The sequence below is a fragment of the Uranotaenia lowii genome, chromosome 2 (assembly GCF_029784155.1).
Source record: "Uranotaenia lowii strain MFRU-FL chromosome 2, ASM2978415v1, whole genome shotgun sequence".
Taxonomy (NCBI): domain Eukaryota; kingdom Metazoa; phylum Arthropoda; class Insecta; order Diptera; family Culicidae; genus Uranotaenia; species Uranotaenia lowii.
The window spans coordinates 205758472-205781826 of record NC_073692.1 but is presented as its reverse complement, the minus strand read 5'-3'; the positions used below and the strand labels follow the sequence as shown (position 1 = coordinate 205781826).

General features: G+C 40.1%; 2 protein-coding genes across 3 annotated transcripts; both read left to right on the top strand.

The window, feature by feature from the left end:
- The first annotated feature begins 3677 nt into the window (after nucleotides 1–3677).
- LOC129745729 (very long-chain specific acyl-CoA dehydrogenase, mitochondrial) lies at nucleotides 3678–14579 on the top strand. Its single transcript, XM_055739048.1, has 4 exons — nucleotides 3678–3997; nucleotides 12225–12426; nucleotides 12493–12711; nucleotides 12804–14579. The coding sequence occupies exons 1-4, from the start codon at nucleotides 3933–3935 to the stop codon at nucleotides 14205–14207; spliced, it is 1890 nt and encodes a 629-aa protein (XP_055595023.1). The 5' UTR covers nucleotides 3678–3932; the 3' UTR covers nucleotides 14208–14579.
- A 140-nt stretch (nucleotides 14580–14719) lies between these two features.
- LOC129745731 (very long-chain specific acyl-CoA dehydrogenase, mitochondrial-like) lies at nucleotides 14720–18157 on the top strand. 2 transcript variants are annotated; one of them, XM_055739051.1, is made up of 5 exons: nucleotides 14720–15098; nucleotides 15173–15362; nucleotides 15431–16699; nucleotides 16762–16974; nucleotides 17043–18155. In XM_055739051.1, exons 1-5 carry the CDS (start codon nucleotides 15031–15033, stop codon nucleotides 17181–17183), a joined length of 1881 nt encoding a protein of 626 aa, XP_055595026.1. In that variant the 5' UTR covers nucleotides 14720–15030; the 3' UTR covers nucleotides 17184–18155. The 2 variants fall into 2 exon arrangements, with proteins under 2 accessions (XP_055595026.1, XP_055595027.1); XM_055739052.1 differs by having other exon boundaries at nucleotides 14720–15366; nucleotides 17043–18157.
- Nucleotides 18158–23355: the final 5198 nt, after the last annotated feature.

Here is a 23355-nt window from a genome sequence, read left to right as displayed (position 1 = left end):
CGATTTTTCTCCAAACCCTTCTTTAGACGGAGTTTATATTTCAACTCTTCTACCCAACCAAGTATATTTTTTTCTCGAAAATCAACTCTGAACAGTTGTAACTTTTAGAAAAAAAAAACTGTCAATTCTTTCTCATGAAGCAAAAAAAATGTATGGCCAGTTTTTTCACGTTTTAAGCTTCTTTTAGCCGTAGCTTTTGACAACTGCTCATCAAATAGTTGACATTAATGTGGATTGTTAGATAAACGTGATTGAAAGCATAGTGAACAAAAAGTTAGGTAAACAATGATTGGCTAGGTTTTATGTCGATTGAAGTGAACCCCGTCTTAAGGCAGGGTTGAGCTTTAGCGAGTTGATTTAATAGAATAAAGCCAATTTTCCGAAATTTTATTCATAATAAGCGATTGAAATAGTGTACATAATTGTTTTCATATCGACGTACGATGTTTTACTTCATTCATGAACATTTAACATCACATTTAATTCCCTGGGCGGCATCCATAAATTACGTAACGCAAAAAATGCACTTTTTTGACCCCCTCCCCCCCGTATGTCACAAATCGTAACGCTTCGACGTACCCCCCCTAAGAAAATTACGTAACGCTGATAATTACCCCCCCCCCATCTTCTCACATTTTTAAATACTGATTTTCGAAGTTAAAAAAAATTTATCGTAAATTTTTTAAACGTTTTTCAAAGCGGAATTTATATAACAATAATCCAAATCGCTTCTTAGTACTGATTGATGATAACTCTCTCATAAAATAAATTGATTGTCATATTACGAGTTGCTCTGTGTTTGTTAACTGATGATCCACCTTGTTTACTTTATTTTGTGACAAAAGCATAGCTTGTTATGCTAGATATACTCCACTTAGTAATATTCGTCAGAATAACCAAAATTGCATTTTTTAAATCAATTGAGAAAAAATAGTAAAATTTCCGTCTTAAGGTTGAATTGAGTTCTTGGGGATAGATGTACTTCATATTCGGTTTTGCAACGGTTATTTCACGGATATTCAAAAAACATTTTAAGAAATCTACCTATGAATCTTAAAAGAGGAAAAGTTACAAACCAGTTTCAATCATGTTGAAGCTTACAAATTTTAAACTGATTTTGGTTTGCATATCATCCTGCAAAAATTGCATGACATAAAAAAGCTGCGATAAAACTGAAATTTTGAAAGAAAAAATCGTTACGTAACGATGAGCATACCTCCCCCCCTCCCCTATGTCACAATTCGTAACGCTCGAGCTTACCCCCTCCCCCTCCCCCTAGGAGCGTTACGTAATTTATGGATGCCCCCCTGGCTATGTTGAGTGGTTCAAAATAAGTCCCTAAGGAATTAAGTAGGACCTATTTTCGGCATGGGTCAAATTACTATTAAAACAAGTTTTTTCGGTTCTTCGAGCTTACAAACTAGTTTTCAAGTATTTTATCATAGCTGTGAACATGTTTGTATTTGTTAAATTCATCACAGCTTTGCAGAAATATTCTTGAAAGTTGACTTCTATTATGACACGTCCTCCTGAAATTAGCTTGATTCGGCCCAAATATGAAAAATCAAAACATTATTTTCAATTTTCTCTCCTTATTACAGCGGTCGGGGAACCGGGGTAAATTACCCCAAATGGTGTAAAAGTGAAATTCTTGAGGGTAACAGTGAATATTTTGTGAGTGAAAAGTTGCAAGTATTCAAGTATTTTCATTTTGCAATTTTATGAATTTGTTGGTTTTATTTCGAAAGTAAAGAATTAAGCGGCATATGCAGAAGTGAATATTTTCCCTGAGGCATTCAAATAACACGCCTTGAATGTTCGCTTAGTGTATACGGATAAGTTTTTTTTTTGTTCTTCGTCATGGGGTAATATCAACTTAAATAAAAATGTAAAAATGGGGTAATGATTCAAAAAGTTCCCCGACCCCTGCCTTATGGTAGGTAGGATTGGAATCATAAGAATTAGCTTTAACTATATTTGTTCAAAATTTCCATGATTAACATGATTTATTAGAGAAACATTGGAAAAAGCTATAATGTGGTCCAAAATACGTACCCGGTCCACAATAGGTCCGTTACCCTATTTACTTGAGGTTCTGAAATCGCAAATGTATTTGAGATCAATTGAAAAGAAAGAAACCGAATATTCTGAATAATTTTTAACATCCTTTATCGATAATCTACCAGGTGGGATATATAAAAGCTTATTGAATTGAACTTATTAATTCCAACATTTGAAAAAAGAATAACTTTGAAACATATGTATGTTTACTGTACGGTAAATTATTTAATTTTTTATCTAGATTTTTACCCGTACTTCAAACCTAAATTTGGATAGATCTAAATTGTAGTATAGAATTTCATGTACAGACCCCGTTCGTTTTCGGCAACATTCGATTTTGGCAACATCCGATTTTGGCACATGTGCCAAAATCGAACGGTTTTTAGAAACATCATTACCTTTTAGTTTTCGTCATAACAGGACCAACTTCATTTTGACAAACACAATAAATGCGTTTTTATGTTCTGAAATGGTGATAAAATGCAACAATAAAAACAAAAGTTTTAAAAAATTTATAAAGTAGTCAAAAATGACAAAAAAAGAGAAATTCAAAACGTTTAAAAATAAATTCAAACAAAAGATGACAAAAAACAACTGAAAATTATGAAGAATGACATAAAAGGAAATATGACAAAAGAAAACAAACATTATAAACAAAACAAGAAAAGTGCAAAAATAAACAAAAACATGATGGAAAAAATTAAAAATTACTACAAATGGTCGGAAATTGACTAAAATAAAGTTTGTGATAATCATAATAGTTATTTTGTAAAAATAACTGAAATAAAGTTGAGAAAAAAACCGTTCGATTTTGGCAACACAAAATGTACGGGCGTGTTGCCAAAATCGAACGGGGTCTGTAATACTTTAAGGATTCCGGCGAAAATAAGAAACTTCAATCATCTGGAATCCACTTCAAGAATAATTTCTTCAATCGAAAGTGATTGGTATGGGTTGAGATAAATTGTAAGCATTTGAGCTCCTCAGCTCAAAGAACGCTTTGAGTTAAATTCGAGTTAAATTTTTCTGAACATGATTTGAGTGTTAGTTTTACAATTTCTCAGTTATCTTTGATCATTATAGGCACTGAAATATATGCACTAAGCAGCTGGGTAAAAAAATCCCAAATCCTTCGAGGAATTACCGACTTTTTCCCGATGGATTTTGGATTTCGATTTGTTCCCACATTTCCCGACTTTCACCCACCCTGATTTTATAATAAATTATGATTTGCTAGTCATTTGGTATTTTGAAGACATAAATAAGTCAAGACGTAAATGAACATCAGATTATTCTGAATCTTTGCTGATAACAACGTATAGATTGAAGAATAAAAACTGAATCGAACTAATAAAAAATTTATGCGCCACAAACGGTCAATTGAAATCTATCAAACATCCTCACATATGCCGCTCTCTTCGAAATGCTTCGAATGAACAGCATAGGGTGATTCATTTTTCTCTTGCATGAAGCCCCTGCCAAGGGGCTATTAAATGGTCGAAGACGACAACGACAGCCGCAGTCAGGCAGACAGCAAAGGTTTTATTTTTGACGACCACTTCACTCCCCTCATTCGTTGTTGCGTTGTGCCAATATTGCTCATAAAGGCAACCATTGCTGCAATCGGATCCGTCATTAGTGTCAAAGAGCTTGACCGAGTAGCTACGCAGTTCGTCTTTTCTTGTGCTGATCCTGAGAAAATATTTTTAATAAGGGAAAATACCATTTTCCTATTTTAGTCAGTTTTAAAATTTTGTCCCAAGTTTTCCAGGTGTAGTGAGGAAAGAGTTCAAACGTGCTATTTTTAGTTTGTTTTTCCTATAAGTTATATTTTGGGTGACCTTGCCAGAACCGTATAAGCCAAGAAGGAGATGTACCGATTGGGGCAGATCGTGATCCGCAACAGCCAGAAGGTGAAAGCCATCGAACTGCAGAGGTAAGCAAAGGAAGACCTTGAACGGTAAAATATCTAATCATCAAAAAAGTTAGATTTTTCGAAATCGTATCACCTAAGAGCCACGCCATATACTTAGAGAGGACGTGACATTAACTCAATCACAAAGCAGTGATGTGTGATTTCCCATCTTACTACACTCGTCGTAATAGATATGAGTCGTCGTCGTCAACTGCTACCTACTAGTAAATAAACAGTGGACTTTGGACTCTCGACGATCGCTGCAATTTACGTAAACAACTTTTACAGGCTCTCTCGGTGTGTATCTGTGTTGGTGACCTACAGAGCCAAAACAGCAATGACGACATGCTGCCTGCATTATCTGCTAGTGGAACTTGAGCTCTAAATCCTTTTCAATATGAGCTTTGTGATTTGTTTTTTTCCAGCTTAGTCTGGAAAAAAGGCTAGTTATCAGTAATCGTTAGACTATTTTGGCTTAGTCATCGTCAGTCGTAAATGATGCCGACATCCGACAAATGAAATGCAAATCAGGACTCCTAGTAATAGTCGTAATAGTGCACCCATAATTCACAATCCAACAAATATATGGAATATATTCAATGCGGTTTTTTACCCAAGCACATTTTCAATGTAACTATTAAATAACCTTTGGGTAGGAAATTTAGTCTTCCATTTTTCTATTGTTACTTAATCAAATTTCTGAACAAGTATTCATTGTCGATTTTTTAATTTGACAAAAAATAAACTCCTAAAATATAGGGGAATAAATTCTAGTGTTAAACAAGAAAAAAAAAATTTTTTTGGATTTTTTTTTAAATTTTCAATTAAGAACAAAACCAGTTCTAAGGCACATTTGAAACTGATAACATAGATGTATCTACTAAATTTAAATAATTCGTATTGCGAAAGATTTGAGAGCTGATTTTTACTTTCTAAAAAACACTGAATCCGAATATACCATTGATCTATCCTCGGAAGATTTTTTTTTCAAATCTGGTTTTCGTTTTTCGGATCGGTTCTAAAGAATGGAAAAATCGATGAGATTGTTTTTTTATTCGATCCTTCGGATTTTTTTCTCGCTGAGTCGAGATATTTAGACTCTATTTTTAAAAACCGATTTGATATCAAACAGTTTCATCTGCCGGGCATCTAGTCGAAATCGATACTCAAAATTAGATTAGCTAAGTGGATTTTTTTCCTGCAAATTTGATAATATATGTACATTGGACCGCTGCAAGCTTTGTATGGTAATTTCAAATTCTTAAATTTTTACACTTCCCATAACTTTTTTTTTTGGTTGTTTTGGCTGCCAGAAACAGCAATAAAAATTTTGAAAGCGATCCATCCAGTCCTGAATTAGCGCAACGGGTTTTAAATTTGTATGAGAAAACAAAATTTGATTCAAAAATCGCCAGAGATGTACTGAAAGTTCCAAAAAACATAACTTTGGATGAAAAATATTCCTTGATTCTTGCAGTTCAATTTATGTGAACAAAGGACAAAAACTCCAAGAAAGATATTCTTTCTTATACTTTGTTTTGTCAAAAAAATGTTTATTTTTATTTTAGCGGTTTGACTGCTTATTTGACAGCTGTATAACCGTAGAATGAGAATAAATATCTCAAAAAACAGCTTGGCAAAGCAAGAGAATTTATTAATTTAAATAATATTTGCAAAAACATTGCATGAAATTATTTAAAGCTCAATCAAGCAAAGTCTGCCATTTTCAAATACTTTTCAATGGATTCAGATTTTTTATTTTGAAATAGTCATAACATTTTCCATGAAATGCTTAGCTGCTTGTCATGTTAGCAAAAAATGAAGCTTAAGAATAATCAAAACCAAAAATCAAAAACCAACTTCATTTCAAGCTTATTTGCATTTGCTAACTCAGAAATCAATGAAATCATCTCAAGTTTTATAGTGATGTTTGGTGACCCAAAAGTCATCGAAAAAACACATGGGAGCAAAAATTCAATTTTTGCAGCGGTCTAATGTACATACATTGGAAGATATAGAGTAAGTATCTATATCAAAGCGTTTGGAAACTTTGGAAGGTTGAGGATTTTGCTTTTCTATTAACATAAAATTGATCTTTCTTGTTGAAAAAAAGAAAAGATCGATCTATCAGAGATCCATCTTAATGCTTTGATTTTCAAGTTGGATCGATTATACGAGTGTCTATCTGTATCTCTTTTTTTTGGAAAATCGAACAACTCTAAAAACTATTAGTTTTTCTGCAACAGTTTTGGTAGTTTTTAAAATTGCGGATTGATTGTCACATCGTATCGGGATATGACTCGTTGTCTAGAAATTTGCAGTAGATGGCGCCACCAAAGAGTCTCTTGGATGGTTTTGGACAGCGCAAGATACTTCGCCTCGCATGAACACAACACAACTGTTGCTTGTCGCTTCACATTCCATGACACAGCTCCTCCCATCATGGTGAAAACATAGCCAGTTGTCGATTTCCGGCTATCAGGATCTCCTCCCCAATCCGCATCTGAGTATCCAACTAGATGAATTCCTGCTCGGCTGTACTTGATAAAATTGGAAACGGTTCCCTTCAGATACTTGAATATCTTCTTCACAGCTTCCCAGTAGTGGCGACCAGGGTTACTGCAGAATTGGCTGACCTGATTCACGACGAAACTAATATCCGGCCTCGTTACTTGAGCCAAATACGTCAGGTAACCAACAGCTTCCTTGTACGGAACCTCCTTCACCTCTAGAATTTCGTCCCTCGTGGTCGGACATATCGTCTTGTACAGCTTCGTACTTGGATCCATCGGAACCGAATCTAGATGGCAGTTTCACATGTTGAACCGCTGCAAGGTGCTCTCCACGTACTGAGCCTGATCGATCCACAGTTTATCATCAGCTCGGTCACGGGATATTCGCAATCCGAGACAAAGTTGGGCCTCTCCAAGATCCTTCATCTTGAACCGCTGACAAAGAAATTCCTTCAGCTCTTTCTTCAGGCTTGGGTCGTTGGATAAAAAAAAAGTCAACGTAAACGTAAACCAAACGCCAGCTGGTAATACAGGCAATTGTCCACCTTCGATTGCGATAAGCCAAACTCCTTCAGTGCTCCATCGAGTTGTGCGTTCCACACTCGTCCGGATTGCTTTAAACCATAAATCGCTTTCTTGAGCAAACAGACCTTATTGCTCGTATCGCCGAACCCTTCCGGCTGATCCATGAAGATGACCTCATCTCCGAGACTTCCTTGTAGGTACGCACTCACAGCATCTATTTGCTCGATGTCCAAGTTGTGCTCCACTGCAAGCGCCAATAGATATCGGATCGTCGAATATCGGATCGTCGAATATCGGATCACCGGTGAATAGACCTCGTCATGGTTGTCCATTTCTCCCCGAGCGGCTTGAAAAATGCAACTCAGTGAACTTTTCGTTCTGAAACACTTGCCCTGCTCTGTTAAGACGCCGGGCGTACACCCAATCAAAGAGCAGAGAACGCTTCGCCAGGGTGAGAGCAAGAGAAAAAAAATCATCTCATTAAGTGTAGGGGAGCAGCGCTAAAGCAACTCAGAAGGCTTGGTTCTTTCCCAACAAGAAAAGGAAGAAGAAGAGGCAATATTGTTTCGTGCTGTTTGTTTGCCTACTGTGGTAGGAAGAGAAGGAAGAAAATGCACTTCAGTTGTGTGTTTCGGGATTTCTCCTGCTCACACAGTAGTGTTGCTATTGGGGCACCGGTTTTGCTCGGCACTTGGCTTCGGCTGTATTCGGAAACGAGTGTAGAGCATTTCGGAATGAAGTGTGGTGCTCCACAAATCGTAGAAGATAACGGTGCGATTTACACAGCGCACTGTCGGATTTGAGAAGTGCGGACCAACCATGGACCTCGTGATAGTCGATTCCTGGACGTTGCGAACATCCCTTCACCACAAGAGGCGCCTTGTATTTCTCGATTTGTCCGTCAGCATCCCGTTTGGTTCTGAACACCCATCTGTTGCGTATCGGTTTTCGGTCTTTCGGCAAATCTGCTAACTCCCAGGTTTGATCAGTAGCAACCAAAAATGTCTGAGGGGAATTTTCGAGCACAGTGAAAGGCGTAAAAGTAACATAATCGGAATACTTGCTTAGGTGTCGGCGCCCCCGACCGCTGCGCCTAAACTCTAGCTGCTGATCAGCCGGTCTACTAAGTTGCGGTGGGAGCGCAGAGTCAGCATCCTCGTATTGGGTAACAGATTCTTTCATCTACATCGTTGTCAATTTCATGAAATTGACGGGATCTGGGCTTAAAGAATTGACCAAAGGAGGAACATTTCACCGCATAGTGACCAGGTTTTCCGCAGATGAAACAACCGCCGTCCTTCTTGCCGTTATTCTTGCTGCCAAGCCGCTTTGATTTTCGTGCACTGTAAAGCACGCCATCAGCACCACTCGGCTTCGATACTGTTCGAATTTTAACGTCTTGCAGTATCTTAGTCTTTACGGCATCCGCCGGCAGTGCTGGCAGCCTCCAATCCCATGATCATCGGCTCGTAATTTGCAGACTTTCCCTCTTCGACCAAGACGACATCACGGCTGATGAACACTTCATTGCGGACCGAATCCTGTATGCCTTTGAATCTTCGGCATACCCAACGAAAATGCATACCTGGGACTTCGGATCCAGCTTCTTGCGTTGATGCTTCACCACATGAACCATCGCACGTGAACCAAAGACCTTTAGATGATGCAAGTTCGGACGTTTTCCGTACCATGCTTCATCGGGTGTGATGTTATTCAACGCTCTTGATGGACACCGGTTGGTGATGTAGGCTGTCGTCAAAATCGCTTCAGCCCAAAAGTGCTTCGGCAATTTGGAATCGTTCAACATTGCACGGGCCTTTTCCAGAAGAGTGCGATTCATGCTCTCTGCCAACCCATTTTGTTGCGGAGTGTATGAGCAGGTTTTTCTGGTGCTGTACTCCGTCCTTTTTGAAACTTTTCCGCATCTCTTCGTTGACGTACTCGGTTCCGTTGTCGGTTCTCAACACATTCAGTTTTCATCCAGTTTGCCGCTCGACCCTGGCCTTGAACCGTTCGTAGGCACTTTTCACTTAGCTTTTCTTTCCCAAGAAATAGGAACACTTTCCTACTGGTGTCGTCTATGAAAGTGATGACATAACGACTTCCAGCAAGCGTCGGGACTTCGATCGGGCCACACAAGTCTGAGTGCACCAGATCCAGCAAACCCTTCGCCTTGGAACCACTTGAAGGAAACGGATTTTGAGCATGCTTCCCTTCGATGCATGCCACACATTCGGGTATCGTTCCGGACCATTTGAAACCGTGGACCATCGATTGCAGTTTCGTCATGTTCTGCTGACCGAGATGACCTAAGCATATGAGCCACATTTCTGCGCTTACCGTCACCAAAGAACCATCCATCTTGCAATTGAGTCGATATAGCCCTTCTTGACGAGATTCAAAAGCTATAATGTTGCCGCTCTTCTCGCGAACCTTACAGCCTTCTGTTTCGAACAAAAGCGTCAATCTTTTCTGGCATATTTTGCTCACCTACAGTAGATTTGCTGCCAATTCAGGAATCTGCAACACCTCTTGAATCTCGATAGGACTTTCGTTGACTTCCAGCTTGACGAAACCTTTGGACACAGACATCATCGAATCGTTGTTCGCTGTTCTGACTGGATGAGAAAGAACTTGCTGCTTTACGAAACCGTCAGCCGAACGCGACATGTGTGCTGTCGCTCCAGAGTCAAAGTACCACTCGGACTCAACAACGTTGCCAATCGAAAACACGCTGCACATTGGCTTGTTATTGGCCGTCCTCTGGGAACATTTCACCGCATAGTGACCAGGTTTTCCGCAGATGAAACAACCGCCGTCCTTCTTGCCGTTATTCTTGCTGCCATGCCGCTTTGATTTTTGTGCACTGTAAAGCACGCCATCAGCACCACTCGGCTTCGATACTGTTTGAATTTTAACGTCTTGCAGTATCTTAGTCTTTACGGCATCCGCCGGCAGTGCTGCTCCCGATGCCTCCAATCCCATGATCATCGGCTCGTAATTTGCAGGGAGTCCCATCAACAACAACGCCGCCAGCCATGAATCGTCTACTCGAAACTCAATCCCGGCGAGTTTATGGGCAGTGGACATCAAACTATCGACATATGATTCCACGCTTCCGCATTCTTCCAGCCGTATCGATGTCATATTTCCGCAGGAGACCGATTTTCCTCGTCAGACCGTCGTCCTGAAAAGCTCTTCGTAGCTTTTCCCAAGCTTCCTGTGCCGTTCGTGGGTCCTGAACTAGGCTGTAGTTCACCGACTCAAAACTCAGGCAAATTGTAGCGAGTGCCCTCAAGCTCACCTCCTCGTCGACATGTTGACCTTCTCCGGGACAAGCAGCGTACCACGTGCCTTCTCGAATTAATATCATTTTCATGGCGAACGCCCACGTTGAGTAATTCTCGCGACCTTTAAGTTTCTCCAACGCCGGAAGACAGACTTGTCCGAGAGCTCGAACGTTTCCGCCTGCGTGCGCTTATGCACCATTCGAACCATCGCCAAATCCGCTGTTGATTTGAATTTCGACCGCTCACACCGCTAGCACCGCCTTGTGCTGCTGGACCGCTGGGGGAATAACATTCCAGAATCACGACTTCTTGAAAACTGCTTGCAGAATCTTCCGGGCTTCAACTATTCAGCTGGGTCTTAAAAATTTGTTCTATGAATTGATATTTTCGAGATCAAATCCTTAGAATGATAGTCTTGTGATGCCAAAAATTGATATAATAATTTCCTTAAATTTTTCAAACGACAAATCACCAGAACCAGAGGTGATTGACAAAATTTGAAAACAGATTCGAATTCAGTGCGCTAAAATCTACCAAAATCAGGCTTCAAAACTTGTTTTTCTAAAATTAGTGAACCCTCAGATAACCCTAGTTTTTGTTTGAAGATTAATACCAAATAATGCGATCAGTTTGTTGTGTTGATGCCGCATATTGGCATCGGTATGCTATTGAAGACAAATTGAGATGATGCCTTCGTGATACCAAGTTTTGCTAGCAGAATGAATTCTAATTCAAAGGATTTTGTAAAGCTTCCTAACCTAACCTTGAAAAATGTCATGGCCATAGTTATAGTAACGAAGTTAAGAAATTTCCCCTGAATCAAGTCGTTTATACACATAACGAAAATTATAGTTCTCAGGTGACATCCCTGAGGAACTCCAAAAATTATTTGTTAGGGTATTAAGCTAACAGTTCCCAGTAGTGTAAAATAAATTTAGCCTTTGAAGTTTTGATTAATCCTGCCTGTTTTTGAATACTCTGAAGATAATGAGCACTATTTTTATTCTAAAACCGAATATAATTATTATATAAATTTGTTGTAAGTCGTTATAAATGTTTAACTTTATCAAAACCCTCCTTAACTTGTTCGTGCTCGTGATTCAAATTTTATGATAATCGTCTTAAAATTATTGGAGTTGTGTCCCATTTTAAGTTGATTATGTATGGGGGCTCCCCTTCCATGAAAAGTGAGATCCTTGAAACAATAATGCAAACCATCTCTGACCAAAAAATCATGGGATACCAAATTTCTTTCTTCCAAACAATTTTAACCGTTTTTTTTTTATTTGCTTTGACTTTGTAGCTAACAAATATTCATGTTTTAAACAGAACCGAGATCAACATTAAAAGCCCACACATATTAAAAACATTTTTAATCCATGAACTAGCTGAAAATCACTCTTAACATTGTGGGAGTTAATCAGTGATCTTGCAAAATCATAACATAAGCTTGAACAAGGTCAATCAAAATAACAGATAACGATCTTAGTTGGGAAAAAAGTTCTTCCTCTACCAGCTGATGTTCAATCCTTGAATATTCGATCGGAAATGAGTTTTCAATTTTATTTTCTTGATGTATGAATGAGAGTAGCGAGTAAAATGTTATCTAGTTATACCTGCTCTCGGCAGATAACGCTTATCGTCACGGCACTGGGGTAGCACGCGTTCAAAACTGGTATTCCCGATTCCGGATTTTTTGCATATGTTTGTCAATTCATATTAGATTTCTATGGTTAATTTCGTTAATACCCGATTTGTTTTAATTCGTTTGACGCGGTCATCAAACAAAAAAAGGTGGGTTGTCCGCCAAATGCACTCTAATGGCAAAAAAGCCATTTTCTTGTATCAGTTTTAGCATTTCAAACATGTTGAAACAAAATTAAAAGTTTTAAATTACTCACTCTTCTCCAATTCTGCCAGATGTCTCTCCGCAGCTCCACAAACCAAACGGGTCGAGGCTCAGCAATCGGCCGCCGACAAGAAACCCAACATGTCCTTCCTGACCAACATCTTCCGGGGTGAGGTCCAGCCTGTCCAAGTTTTCCCCTACCCAGAGGCCCTGGACGCCGAACAGAAGGAGTACATCGCAGCCTTCGTTGATCCCGTTAACAAGTTCTTCGAAGTAAGCTGCCTCTTTTGTTACTTAAAAATGATCTAACCTAAATGATTTTTTCTATGGAAATAATAGGAAGTTAACGACCCAGTCAAGAACGACAACAATGCCAAAATTGAGGAACCGGTGTGCGATGCCCTGTGGGAGTTGGGAGCCTTTTCGCTGCAAGTCCCACCGGAGTACGGCGGCCTGGGCTTGAACAACACCCAATATTCCCGTATGTGTGACATTATCGGTGGTCAGGATCTTGGATTGGGTATTTTCATCGGTGCCCATCAGAGTATTGGCTTCAAGGTGAGCACGTGATCTCTTATCACGCTTTTGGACTAAATAACAACATTCTGCAACTAGACAGGGTTTTGTAAATAAACTATGATTGTTTACAGGGAATTCTGCTGTACGGCACAAAGGAACAGAAGGAGAAATACCTACCGAAGGTGTCCACCGGTAGGACCTATGCTGCATTTGCCTTGACGGAGCCGAGTTCCGGATCCGATGCGGGTTCAATTCGATGCCGTGCCGTTAAGAGTGCTGATGGCAAGCATTACGTGCTGAATGGATCCAAGATCTGGATTTCCAACGGCGGAATTGCCGATATTATGACAGTGTTTGCTCAGACGGAGGTTCAAGATCCGAAAACGGGACAGAAGAGAGATAAGGTCACCGCTTTTATCGTAGAGCGAGGTTTCGGAGGGGTTAGCAGTGGTCCTCCGGAAAATAAGATGGGCATCAAATGCTCGAATACCGCTGAAGTTTACTTTGAAGATTGCAAAATTCCTATTGAAAATGTTTTGGGTGAGGAAGGTGAAGGTTTCAAAGTAGCTATGAACATCTTGAACAATGGCCGATTCGGTATGGCTGCCACTCTTTCGGGTACCATGAGGGCTTGTATCCAGAAGGCCACTGAGCATGCAACCAACCGCGTACAATTTGGAAGGAAGCTCGAGACCTACGGAGGCATCCAGGAAAAGTTGGCTAAGATGGCTATGCACCATTACGCTACACAATCGATGGCCTATATGATTTCCGGAAACATGGATTCTGGTTCTACAGATTACCATCTGGAAGCAGCTATTTCTAAAGTCTTTGCCTCTGAGTCAGCGTGGTATGTGTGCGATGAAGCCATCCAAATTTTGGGTGGTATGGGTTTCATGAAAGACGCAGGACTGGAACGAGTCATGCGAGATTTGCGTATCTTCAGAATCTTTGAGGGAACAAACGATATTCTTCGGCTGTTCGTAGCACTGACCGGCATCCAGTATGCTGGTTCTCATCTCAAGGAGCTCCAGAAAGCCTTCAAAAACCCGGCAGCTAATTTGGGATTGATCTTTAAGGAAGGATCTCGGCGAGCCATCAAAAGCATTGGATACGGAGGTACTGACCTGACCACGTTCGTTGCCGATCCACTGAAAGAATCAGCCAGACAGTGCTCAGAATCCATTGATCTCTTCGGTACAGCTGTTGAATCCCTATTGATAAAACACGGGAAGGGAATTGTAGAAGAGCAGTACATGCTGAACCGTTTGGCCGATGCCGCCATCGATACCTATTCAATGGCAGTAGTTCTATCCCGCGCAACTCGAGCGGTTCGTAACAATCTACCTTCAGCCGATCACGAAATCCTAATGACGCAAGCATGGTGCCACGAGGCTGCCGATCGAGTACGCGTCAACATCCGCAAGATCAACACCGATTCGTTTGCCGAAAACTACAGCCGAATGAGCCAGATTTCCAAAAACATCTGCACGAACAATGGAATTGCGCACAACAACCCATTGGACATCGAATAAACCCGACCTAATTTTTAAGGACGGGTTTCTCTGTAGAGGATAAAATGGTTCATAATGATTTTCTCACGAAAATTTCAATTGAAGAATCCCAAACAAAGCTTGCGACAAGACTTAATTAGCCACATCCACCACTGAAAGAAAAAGCGCGATGTGCCGAAACCCCCACCAAGCTACGGAGTTTTGGAGTGCATCCAATAGTCTTTGTAGGCAGATAAAGTTACGATTAGTTAGCCAATTCCATGGATACCACTACTTTTTATTAGTATCACTTATGTTTTATGGTTTTATTTTTCTCTAAACTTATCACAAGCTGTTTGTTTTGTACATAATTTAAAAGTCTTATAATATAGTAAAATCGATCTAATAACGGGATGCTATATGGGTTTGCTATGTCATCCGGAATTCCCAACGCTAAGGTGTTGAGTCAATTACAAAAATGGGAACGCTGAACACGTAATAACTACATGTCGAATCCTATCCGGATTTATGTCGATGTCACGGGTAGAGATAAAAACTTGGATTTTATATCGCAATAAACTAATATCTGTCTACCGACTCAAACACGGTTCATCAGTTACGTTTCGTGTGTGTTCTAGTAAAAATTAAATTCAGTTTCCCATTGCGTCGAATACAGTTCAGTTTCGATATCTACGCGGTATCTTACTTTTTGATAAAACTTAACGCATTTGTTTGCTGAGGTATTCAGCAAAAGATATTCCAAGTTCATTGTATGTTTTACTTCAGTCGAACGCATATCGGGCTTTAGTAAGGCGGATAATTCAGAAACAAATTTTTGATTTCGTTTAAACAGTGAAACGAGAGAATGTTACGTCTTACAAGATATTTTATCGTCGCTAACAACAGGAAAACTTTCTTGAAAGAAGTCACGAGGTAGTTTAGCTCAGTTGTTAACACTTCAGATGATTTGAATTCGGAAATTTCTAATATGTTTTTTTATGGAACAGAAGCCTCACAGTGACCAGCACATTGCCAGCCCAAGCCCCACAACCGGCTAAACCGAATCAATCGTTCATGATGAATCTGTTTGCCGGGCAGTTGGAAACGTCCCAGCTGTTCCCATATCCGGAACCACTCGACGATGAGCAGCGAGAATACCTGCAGGCTATTGTTGGCTCGGTTAATCGTTTTTTCGATGTGTGTAACTATCATAATACGTTAACATTAAAAACCGTAGTGCTCATCTCAAAATTCAACTCTTTAAGGAAGTAAATGATCGGGAGAGAAACGACGAAACGTGTGCCGTGGACGAGAAAACGATGGACACTTTTTGGGAGCTGGGAGGCATGAGTCACTTCATTCCGGCAGAGTACGGAGGTTTGGGACTGATGAACTCTCAAGCGGCTCGTCTAGGGGATATCGTTGGTGGAAGTGATCTGGCCTTTTCGATTCATACGGGAGCGCATCAAACCATCGGAACGAAGGGTATCATAATGTATGGGACAGAGCAGCAGAAGGCGAAGTATTTGCCACAGCTTAGCACCGGGAAAGTTTTCGGGGCGTTTGCTCTGACGGAACCATCGGTAGGTTCCGATGCCTCTTCCATCAAAAGTCGTGCGGTGTTAAGTCCATGTGGAAAGTTCTACACACTTAATGGGTCTAAGATTTGGATTTCCGGAGGAGGTATAGCAAATATTTTCACTACGTTTGCTCAGGTTGAAATGACGGATCCGAAAACCGGCCTCAAAAAAGACATGATTACGGCTTTCATAGTAGATCGTAGTTTTCCAGGGGTTTCTACTGGTCCTCCGGAATCTAAAATGGGTCTCAAGTGTTCTGTGACTACGGACGTTTACTTCGACGATGTTAAGGTGCCAGTTGAGAATGTGCTCGGAGAACCTGGAAATGGCTTCAAAGTGGCCATGAATATCCTAAACTCGGGACGATTCGGATTATGTGCAATGCTAACGGGCACCATGCGTTTCTGTATCAAATCAGCTGCGGAGCATGCTAGCACCCGAATACAGTTCAAACGGAGATTAGAGGAGTTCGAAAACGTCCAGGAGAAGCTCGCCAAAATGGCTATGTACCACTACGTTTCGCAAACTTTGACCTTCATGGTTGCCGGAAACATGGATTTGGGATCTACCGATTTCCACCTGGAGGCAGCCATTACTAAAATTTTCGGAACCGAGGCTGGCTGGTACGTATGCGATGAAGCCATCCAAATTCTTGGTGGAAATGGGTACATGAAAGCCTCCGGTTTGGAGCAATTTCTCCGCGATATGCGAGTCTTCCGGATATTCGAAGGTGCCAACGATGTTTTACGACTGTTTGTTGCACTAACTGGAATACAATTTGCTGGTAATCAGCTGAAGGGATTGCAAAAAGCATTGAAGAGTCCCCTTTCAAACATGGGAACATTAATGCAGGCAGGGTCGAAACGTTTGTTCAAGAAGATTGGAGTTGGAGGAACTGACCTAAGTCCGTTTGTTGCAGATCCTCTCAAGAGCTCTGCTAAATTGTGTTCTCAGGTTAGATTTCAGATCCCAACAGTCGGTATACATGAAGTAAGCTTTTTTCTTGAAATTTTCAGAGCATCGATCAATTCAGTGAAACCGTTGAATCTTTGCTGATGAAGCATGGCAAGGGCATTGTCGAGAAACAGTTCCTTCTGGCTCGGGTTGCCGATAGTGCGATAGATATCTATACGATGGCTTGTGTACTGTCCAGAGCTACCCGTGCCGTTCGAAAAAATCTTCCATCGGCACATCATGAAGTTCTGATGGCCCAGGCGTGGTGCACCGAGGTTGGTACAAAAAAAGGGAACAGGTATTCTCTGCAACTCTAACTTTTAAACTTTCTAACATTCAACAGGCCAACCATAGGGTACAGCAACACATTTTGCGGATAAATGGGCCGGATTTCCAGGAAAATTACAAAAAGTTCTCGGAGATCGCCAGAAATGTTTGCAAAAATCAAGGAGTTGTCCAAAGCAATCCGCTGGAGGTCGATTAATGAGAGCTGCTGCTGCGAATTGTTAGGTTTGCTAATTTTTTTTTTTAATTTACGGATAAAGTATATTTTTATGATAATAAACAATATCCTCATAAATAAAAATAGAAAACCTACTCCAAATCCATGAAGTATACCTACTTTAGAAATTAGAAGAAGCGTATCTATCTACATTTTTCATGACCGACCTATGTACCCAAAACGCTCTCGCCGGTAGCAGTTTTAGGTAACTCTTTTCATGACGAATTTTCTTTCCAAGTTCTCCTTTAGGAAACATAAGTCAAGAGGTTTCACAACAACTCCCTATGCTGTCGCTTCATCTTTCTCTTCAATAAGATTAACGAAGAAGAGTTGTTGTTCAATCTCCAGCTCTCGCAGTATTACCACTGACCATACTGACTGGACACTCGATTTCGTTTTCTGGATAATTTTTCCAACAGTACGCAATGTCGATTCCAGAGTGCGCATCGATCGATTTGAAGAAATGCTATCCCAGTTAGGAAATACCACCCAACTTTAAAAATAAAACACGCAATTTCTACGATAAAATCGGGCTAACCAGGACCATTTTTCCTATAGGGCATTTTTTGTCAAATTTTTCAGGTTCGCCACCTGCCGTCGGTATTGCGAACCTGCAAAATCTGACAACAAAAAATTAGACAGAAAATGGTTGAATTTTTGTTTTAAGTGTCATATCAGTGTGGTCAGTGATATTACCACGGTCGCAACTTCGAAAACACTTCGTGAAGCATTCTCTCGCTATAGCGACGCAACACAATGCACCAGTGAACCGTTCGAGGCGTTCTTTCGGGTTAATGAAATAAAGAGGGAGAGAAGCCATAAATGTTCTTGACCTGACTGATGACGTTGTAACGCTTACTCGAAGACACCCAGATATGCATTTATTATTAATTTACATGGATTTCCGTCTCACGACATGACCTGATGAACAATATTTCTCCAATTCACTCGGTCCATGGCAGCCGGTCTCAACTTTCTCAGACATCCCCAGACATTCACCAGATCACGCTCCAACTGATCTAACCACCTCGCTCGTTGAGCCCTGCTCGTCTTGTTTCTACTGGATTCGTATCGAGCACCTGTTTTGCAGGACAGTCATCCGGCATTCTCCCAACATGTCCTGCCCAGCGTATCCGTCCAGCTTTTGCCACCTTCTGGATACTAGGTTCGCTGTAGAGTCGTGTGAGCTCATGGTTCATCCTTCGCCTCCACATTCCGTTATCCTGTACGTCGCCAAAGATGGTTCTTAACAATCGTCGAATACTCCGAGTGTACGCAGATCCTCCTCCAACAATATCCATGTCTCGTGCCCGTAGAGAACAAACAGTTTGATAAGTGTCATGTGCAGGTTAAACTTCGTGCGAGGGCTAAGTTTTTTCGACCGCAGTTGCTTATGGAGTCCATTGCACGACTTCCGCTATCATTCGCCGCCGGATATGCATAGCAAGCTTAATAACAATGTTGGAATACAACATCTCAAATATACTTCGAAGTTATCAACGTTTTTCGGTGAGTGTTCTCACCGAAAAACGTCGATAACTTCGAAGTATAAACAATCGCGGTGATAAAACTAAAAATACAACATCTCAAATAAAACAATCGATGGAAATCCATACAAGAAATTCTTCCAGTTCTCTAGTTACATGGCAGCAGATCAGAGAAAGCAGAATACTTCCGGTGTTTTAGTAGGCAGATTACGCTTCATGGTGGCACCAAGAAGGACACAAAAAGCTGGATCAGTCAGTAAGGCCCGAGAACTTGCGGGTCTCCAAATCATGCGATCATTTGATTTCTCTACGAACGAAAATCCTTACTCTTCAACTCAAACGTCAAATCCGTACTGTTGAACGAGTGCGGAACTGTACATATGGAGTGGGGGCACGAAAATTAAGTATTTGTGAATAGTTGCTTGCGAAATATTACTCGCTTGGACACCTGGCAACAGGATCTCTAACGTTAATCCGTCGTCCGTTACGTCCAAGACGAAGTACATGCTGGCCTGCGGATCCGAGACCGACCGAACCCGCTTGTCCAGTAATAACAAGGTAACGATCGACGGCGACGAGCTGGAGATAGTCGAAGACTTTGTCTATCTCGGCTCACTGGTGACCGCAGACAATGACACCAGCCGTGAGATCCGGAGGCGAATTATCAGCGGAAGTCGTGCCTACTATGGACTCCACAAGCAACTGCGGTCGAGAAGACTTAGCCCTCGCACGAAGTGTAACCTGTATACGACGCTTATTAGACCGGTTGTTCTCTACGGGCACGAGACATGGATATTGTTGGAGGAGGATCTGCGTACACTCGGAGTATTCGAGCGACGATTGTTAAGAACCATCTTTGGCGACGTACAGGATAACGGAATGTGGAGGCGAAGGATGAACCATGAGCTCACACGACTCTACAGCGAACCTAGTATCCAGAAGGTGGCAAAAGCTGGACGGATACGCTGGGCAGGACATGTTGGGAGAATGCCGGATGACTGTCCTGCAAAACAGGTGCTCGATACGAATCCAGTAGAAACAAGACGAGCAGGGCTCAACGAGCGAGGTGGTTAGATCAGTTGGAGCGTGATCTGGTGAACGTGGGGTGCCCGAGAAATTGGAGAACGGTTGCCATGGACCGAGTGAATTTTAGGAATTATGTTCGTCAAGTTATGTCGTAAGACGGAATACTATGTAAATAAATAAAAAAAAATAAAAATGACGTTAATCCGTAAACATATCGCACATCTCCAGTGGATCTCCACTGGCATCAAATGGCGCCACTGGTTCTGGATCTTCAGCAATATAACCTTGAGTAAGTACAAAATGAAGCTCTTATTTACCCTTAGCAACGTGTCAACATATTCGAAAAATGTATCTTTGATTTTTATATTTTCTACCTGTAGTATCCATCTTTCGACGTGATAGCCCCATTTGGGAACTAAGTCGACAATCGACTTAGTGAGAGAACTGTGCTCTTATTTCGACTGCACCACGAAAACATCTGGGCTGCTCTTAGACAACGAGGAGTTCCAGAGAAACTAGTCCATCTCATCGAAGCAAGTACGAGACATTTTCGTGCAAGGTCTTGCACGATTGTTTCTTGTCCACACCAATCCCGGTAGCTGCTGGAGTGAGATAAGGATGTATTTTATCACCGCTGCTTTTTCTCATAGCAATGGATGAGATCTTGACTGGATCGATTGACTGTAGACAAAACCGAGGATTGCCGTGGAATCCTTCGACAATGGAGCAATTGAACGACCTTGACCTGGCTGACGATATTGTTTTGCTCGCCCAAAGACAACAAAACATGCTGAGCAAACTCGACGACCTCACCGAAAGCTTCAAGGCAGTAGGTCTCAAATTCAATGTCGGAAAGACCAAGTCGATGGAGATAAACACAGGAAATCCCTCCAGATTCATGGTAGCTAGCCAACAGGTTGAGAAAGTGGAGTGCTTCCAGTATCTTGGTAGCCAGATTACGTCTGATGTTGGTACCAGAAAAGACATCGAAACCCAGATCAGAAGGGCCCGATTTGCGTTTGCGAGATCTTTCTACGAACGAAAATCTTAATCTTCAACTCAAACGTCAAATCCGTATTGCTAAAATACGAAGTTTTGGTCGTGGATAAAGTTGTTCAGCGGAATATTTCCTTTAGAGAATTTAAAAATTGGTACAAAAACCATAAACCCGCTCGGTTCCACAGAAGAAACAAAAAATGATGTTGATTTTTCAGTACAAAATATTCAATTTTCCCATACAAACCTAAAAGTTAAAATTTACTCATGTAAACGTTACTTCAAAATTCTGCAAAAAATCATGGATGAGTTTTGAACCAATTCGAAGGTCTTATGACCCCAGGGTTTGAGTAGTTCAAAAATGACCCCAAATCGACTCAGTCTAATGTGCAATTCTGATTAGGCACCCTTACGTTGCATTGATTATTTGTATCCTGAGCATACATTGATCGCTTAACAGTTTGATTAGGGCTTTCGATAAATGGTTGAATGTATGTAATATAGACTTGTTTGATTTTTTGTTTTTTTTTCTTATACAGAAGCGAATTTAGTCATCAACTTTGAATATTTGACAATATTGAGACACAGGTTTATCAAGAATTTTCACGCTAAGTAGATAGACAGTAACGAATGTTGAATCCAGATAAATATTTCTGAAGCAAGATTGAGATTCGAAGATTTCCTAACGGCAGCAACCAGCGCGCTGCAGCGATGTATTATTGAAACTCGCAGCATCTAATGGGGTTGCAAAATCTTATCCGAATGTGGCTTAAATCTGAAATTTTATAATTTTATTCAAAAAAGATAATAAGTTTTAGTAATAATGACTTCATTTTAAATTTTAAACAAGATAGTTTGAAATATATCAATACGTATATATAATATATACGTGTTATTTGCGAGAACTGTAGAAAAAAACCGGGATCATGACAAAAACCGTCTAAATAGAAGTCATGTAAAAAAACTGAACAAAATCCATCCGCGTTAAAAAAAAACCTCAGTAGTGTACTTGCTGTGAATAACTTTGACTGATGAAATACGTAGAAAATTTGGCAATACAATTAAGCTTTTTTAAGTTTCTTATAAATCCCGCTTTTTTCGGCTGTGTCCCGCTTTTCTGTCGTAAAATGTCCCGCTTTTTTTCTGAAACTATCTGGTAAGCCTACGTTATTCGCTTTATTTTAGTCAGTTTTAGGTTAGTCCCTGTTTTCAAACTTTCTTGAAGCCTAGCTCCCATCTCCCTATCTTGATCAAATCAATGATAAAACAATACTGGCAAAGCTTCAGCTCAATCAGAAGAGGACCCTCAAAGACCTTCAAGACCTGAAACACTATAAACATTTCTTAATGTTTCATTTTCAAAATTCTGCTAAGTTCAGGAGAAAGTTGTTAATCCTAAACATGGCCGTAGGAATGGGGGGGGGGGGGGTTTGGGGGTTAAACCCCCCCCCCCCCATGAGGATCCAAAACTACAAGCGAGGTATTCTACTCTACACTCAAAATTTTAAATTCAGAACCAAATTATGATAATAGAGTAAGGCCAATCAAGGGTAACAATCTAGACTAAAAACTTAAGCCAAAACCTCAAAAACTCATCTCGAGTCTAAAATTCAGCTACACTTTTTCAAAATTTTCTCACTTGTTCATCGAAATTCAGGTCTGAGTATTAAATTTTGAATTACAATAAACCCATTTTGAAGGTTCTGATTCCATAATTCCAAAACCAAAATTGTATTCCAGTTCCAGTCCAGTTCGGGATTCTTGATATTCAGTTCGCATAAACATAAGACATTATAATTTTAAAGCTTCTTCGAAATCTTGATTCAGATTTGGTGAATTTTATATCAAATTTGAATCATATTTTTCGAGATCATCTAGATTGAATTCTCAAACCTAATTCTTATACAAAATTCTAAAATTCAAAGCTTCAAAATGGCTATCCAAAATTGAAAAGTCAGGTTCAGATCTTTGTGAATTCATATTTTAATTCAAATTCACAATACAGATTAACAAAAAATAATTTGAACAGTGAATTAAGATAAAATCTGAAGAATTTAATTAAAAGATTCATGAATGAGGGCTCTGAAACTTGGCTTATTAAATTCTGATCTGGAATAAGATTCGGAAATCGTAATCTTTGTACATTTCAGAAATCGTTTGGAAATTTGGCTACAGATTCAAAGCGTAATTTTTTAATCCAGATTTAGAATACAGATTCAAAATTGAAAAAAAGATCAGGCTTTTTGAGGAATTCAAGAGATCACGATTTTAACACATTGCGGACCAAATACAAGATATCTCGTTTTTTCGCTTGCCAACAGTGTGCTATACTTCGAAGTATTTTAACTCGAATGGACTGAATTCAAGTGTTAAACTTTATACAACAAAATTGAACACAACATTTGCGGTAACTTAAAAAAGCTAAATTTGTAAAATTTTGTCCAGAAGTTTCTGAGATATAGAATGCCGAATTTCGGTGTTTCTCGTCATATATTTTTTCGGTCCTTTATGTGTTAAGATTTCTTGTCAATTCAATTACCAGATTTCAATTTTTTAAACAAAATTAGTTTGTGAACACAATTCAGCTGAAAATCACTTATAAAAAGTAGAATTCGATTCTTCTTCATCTAAAAAATCTGCACAAA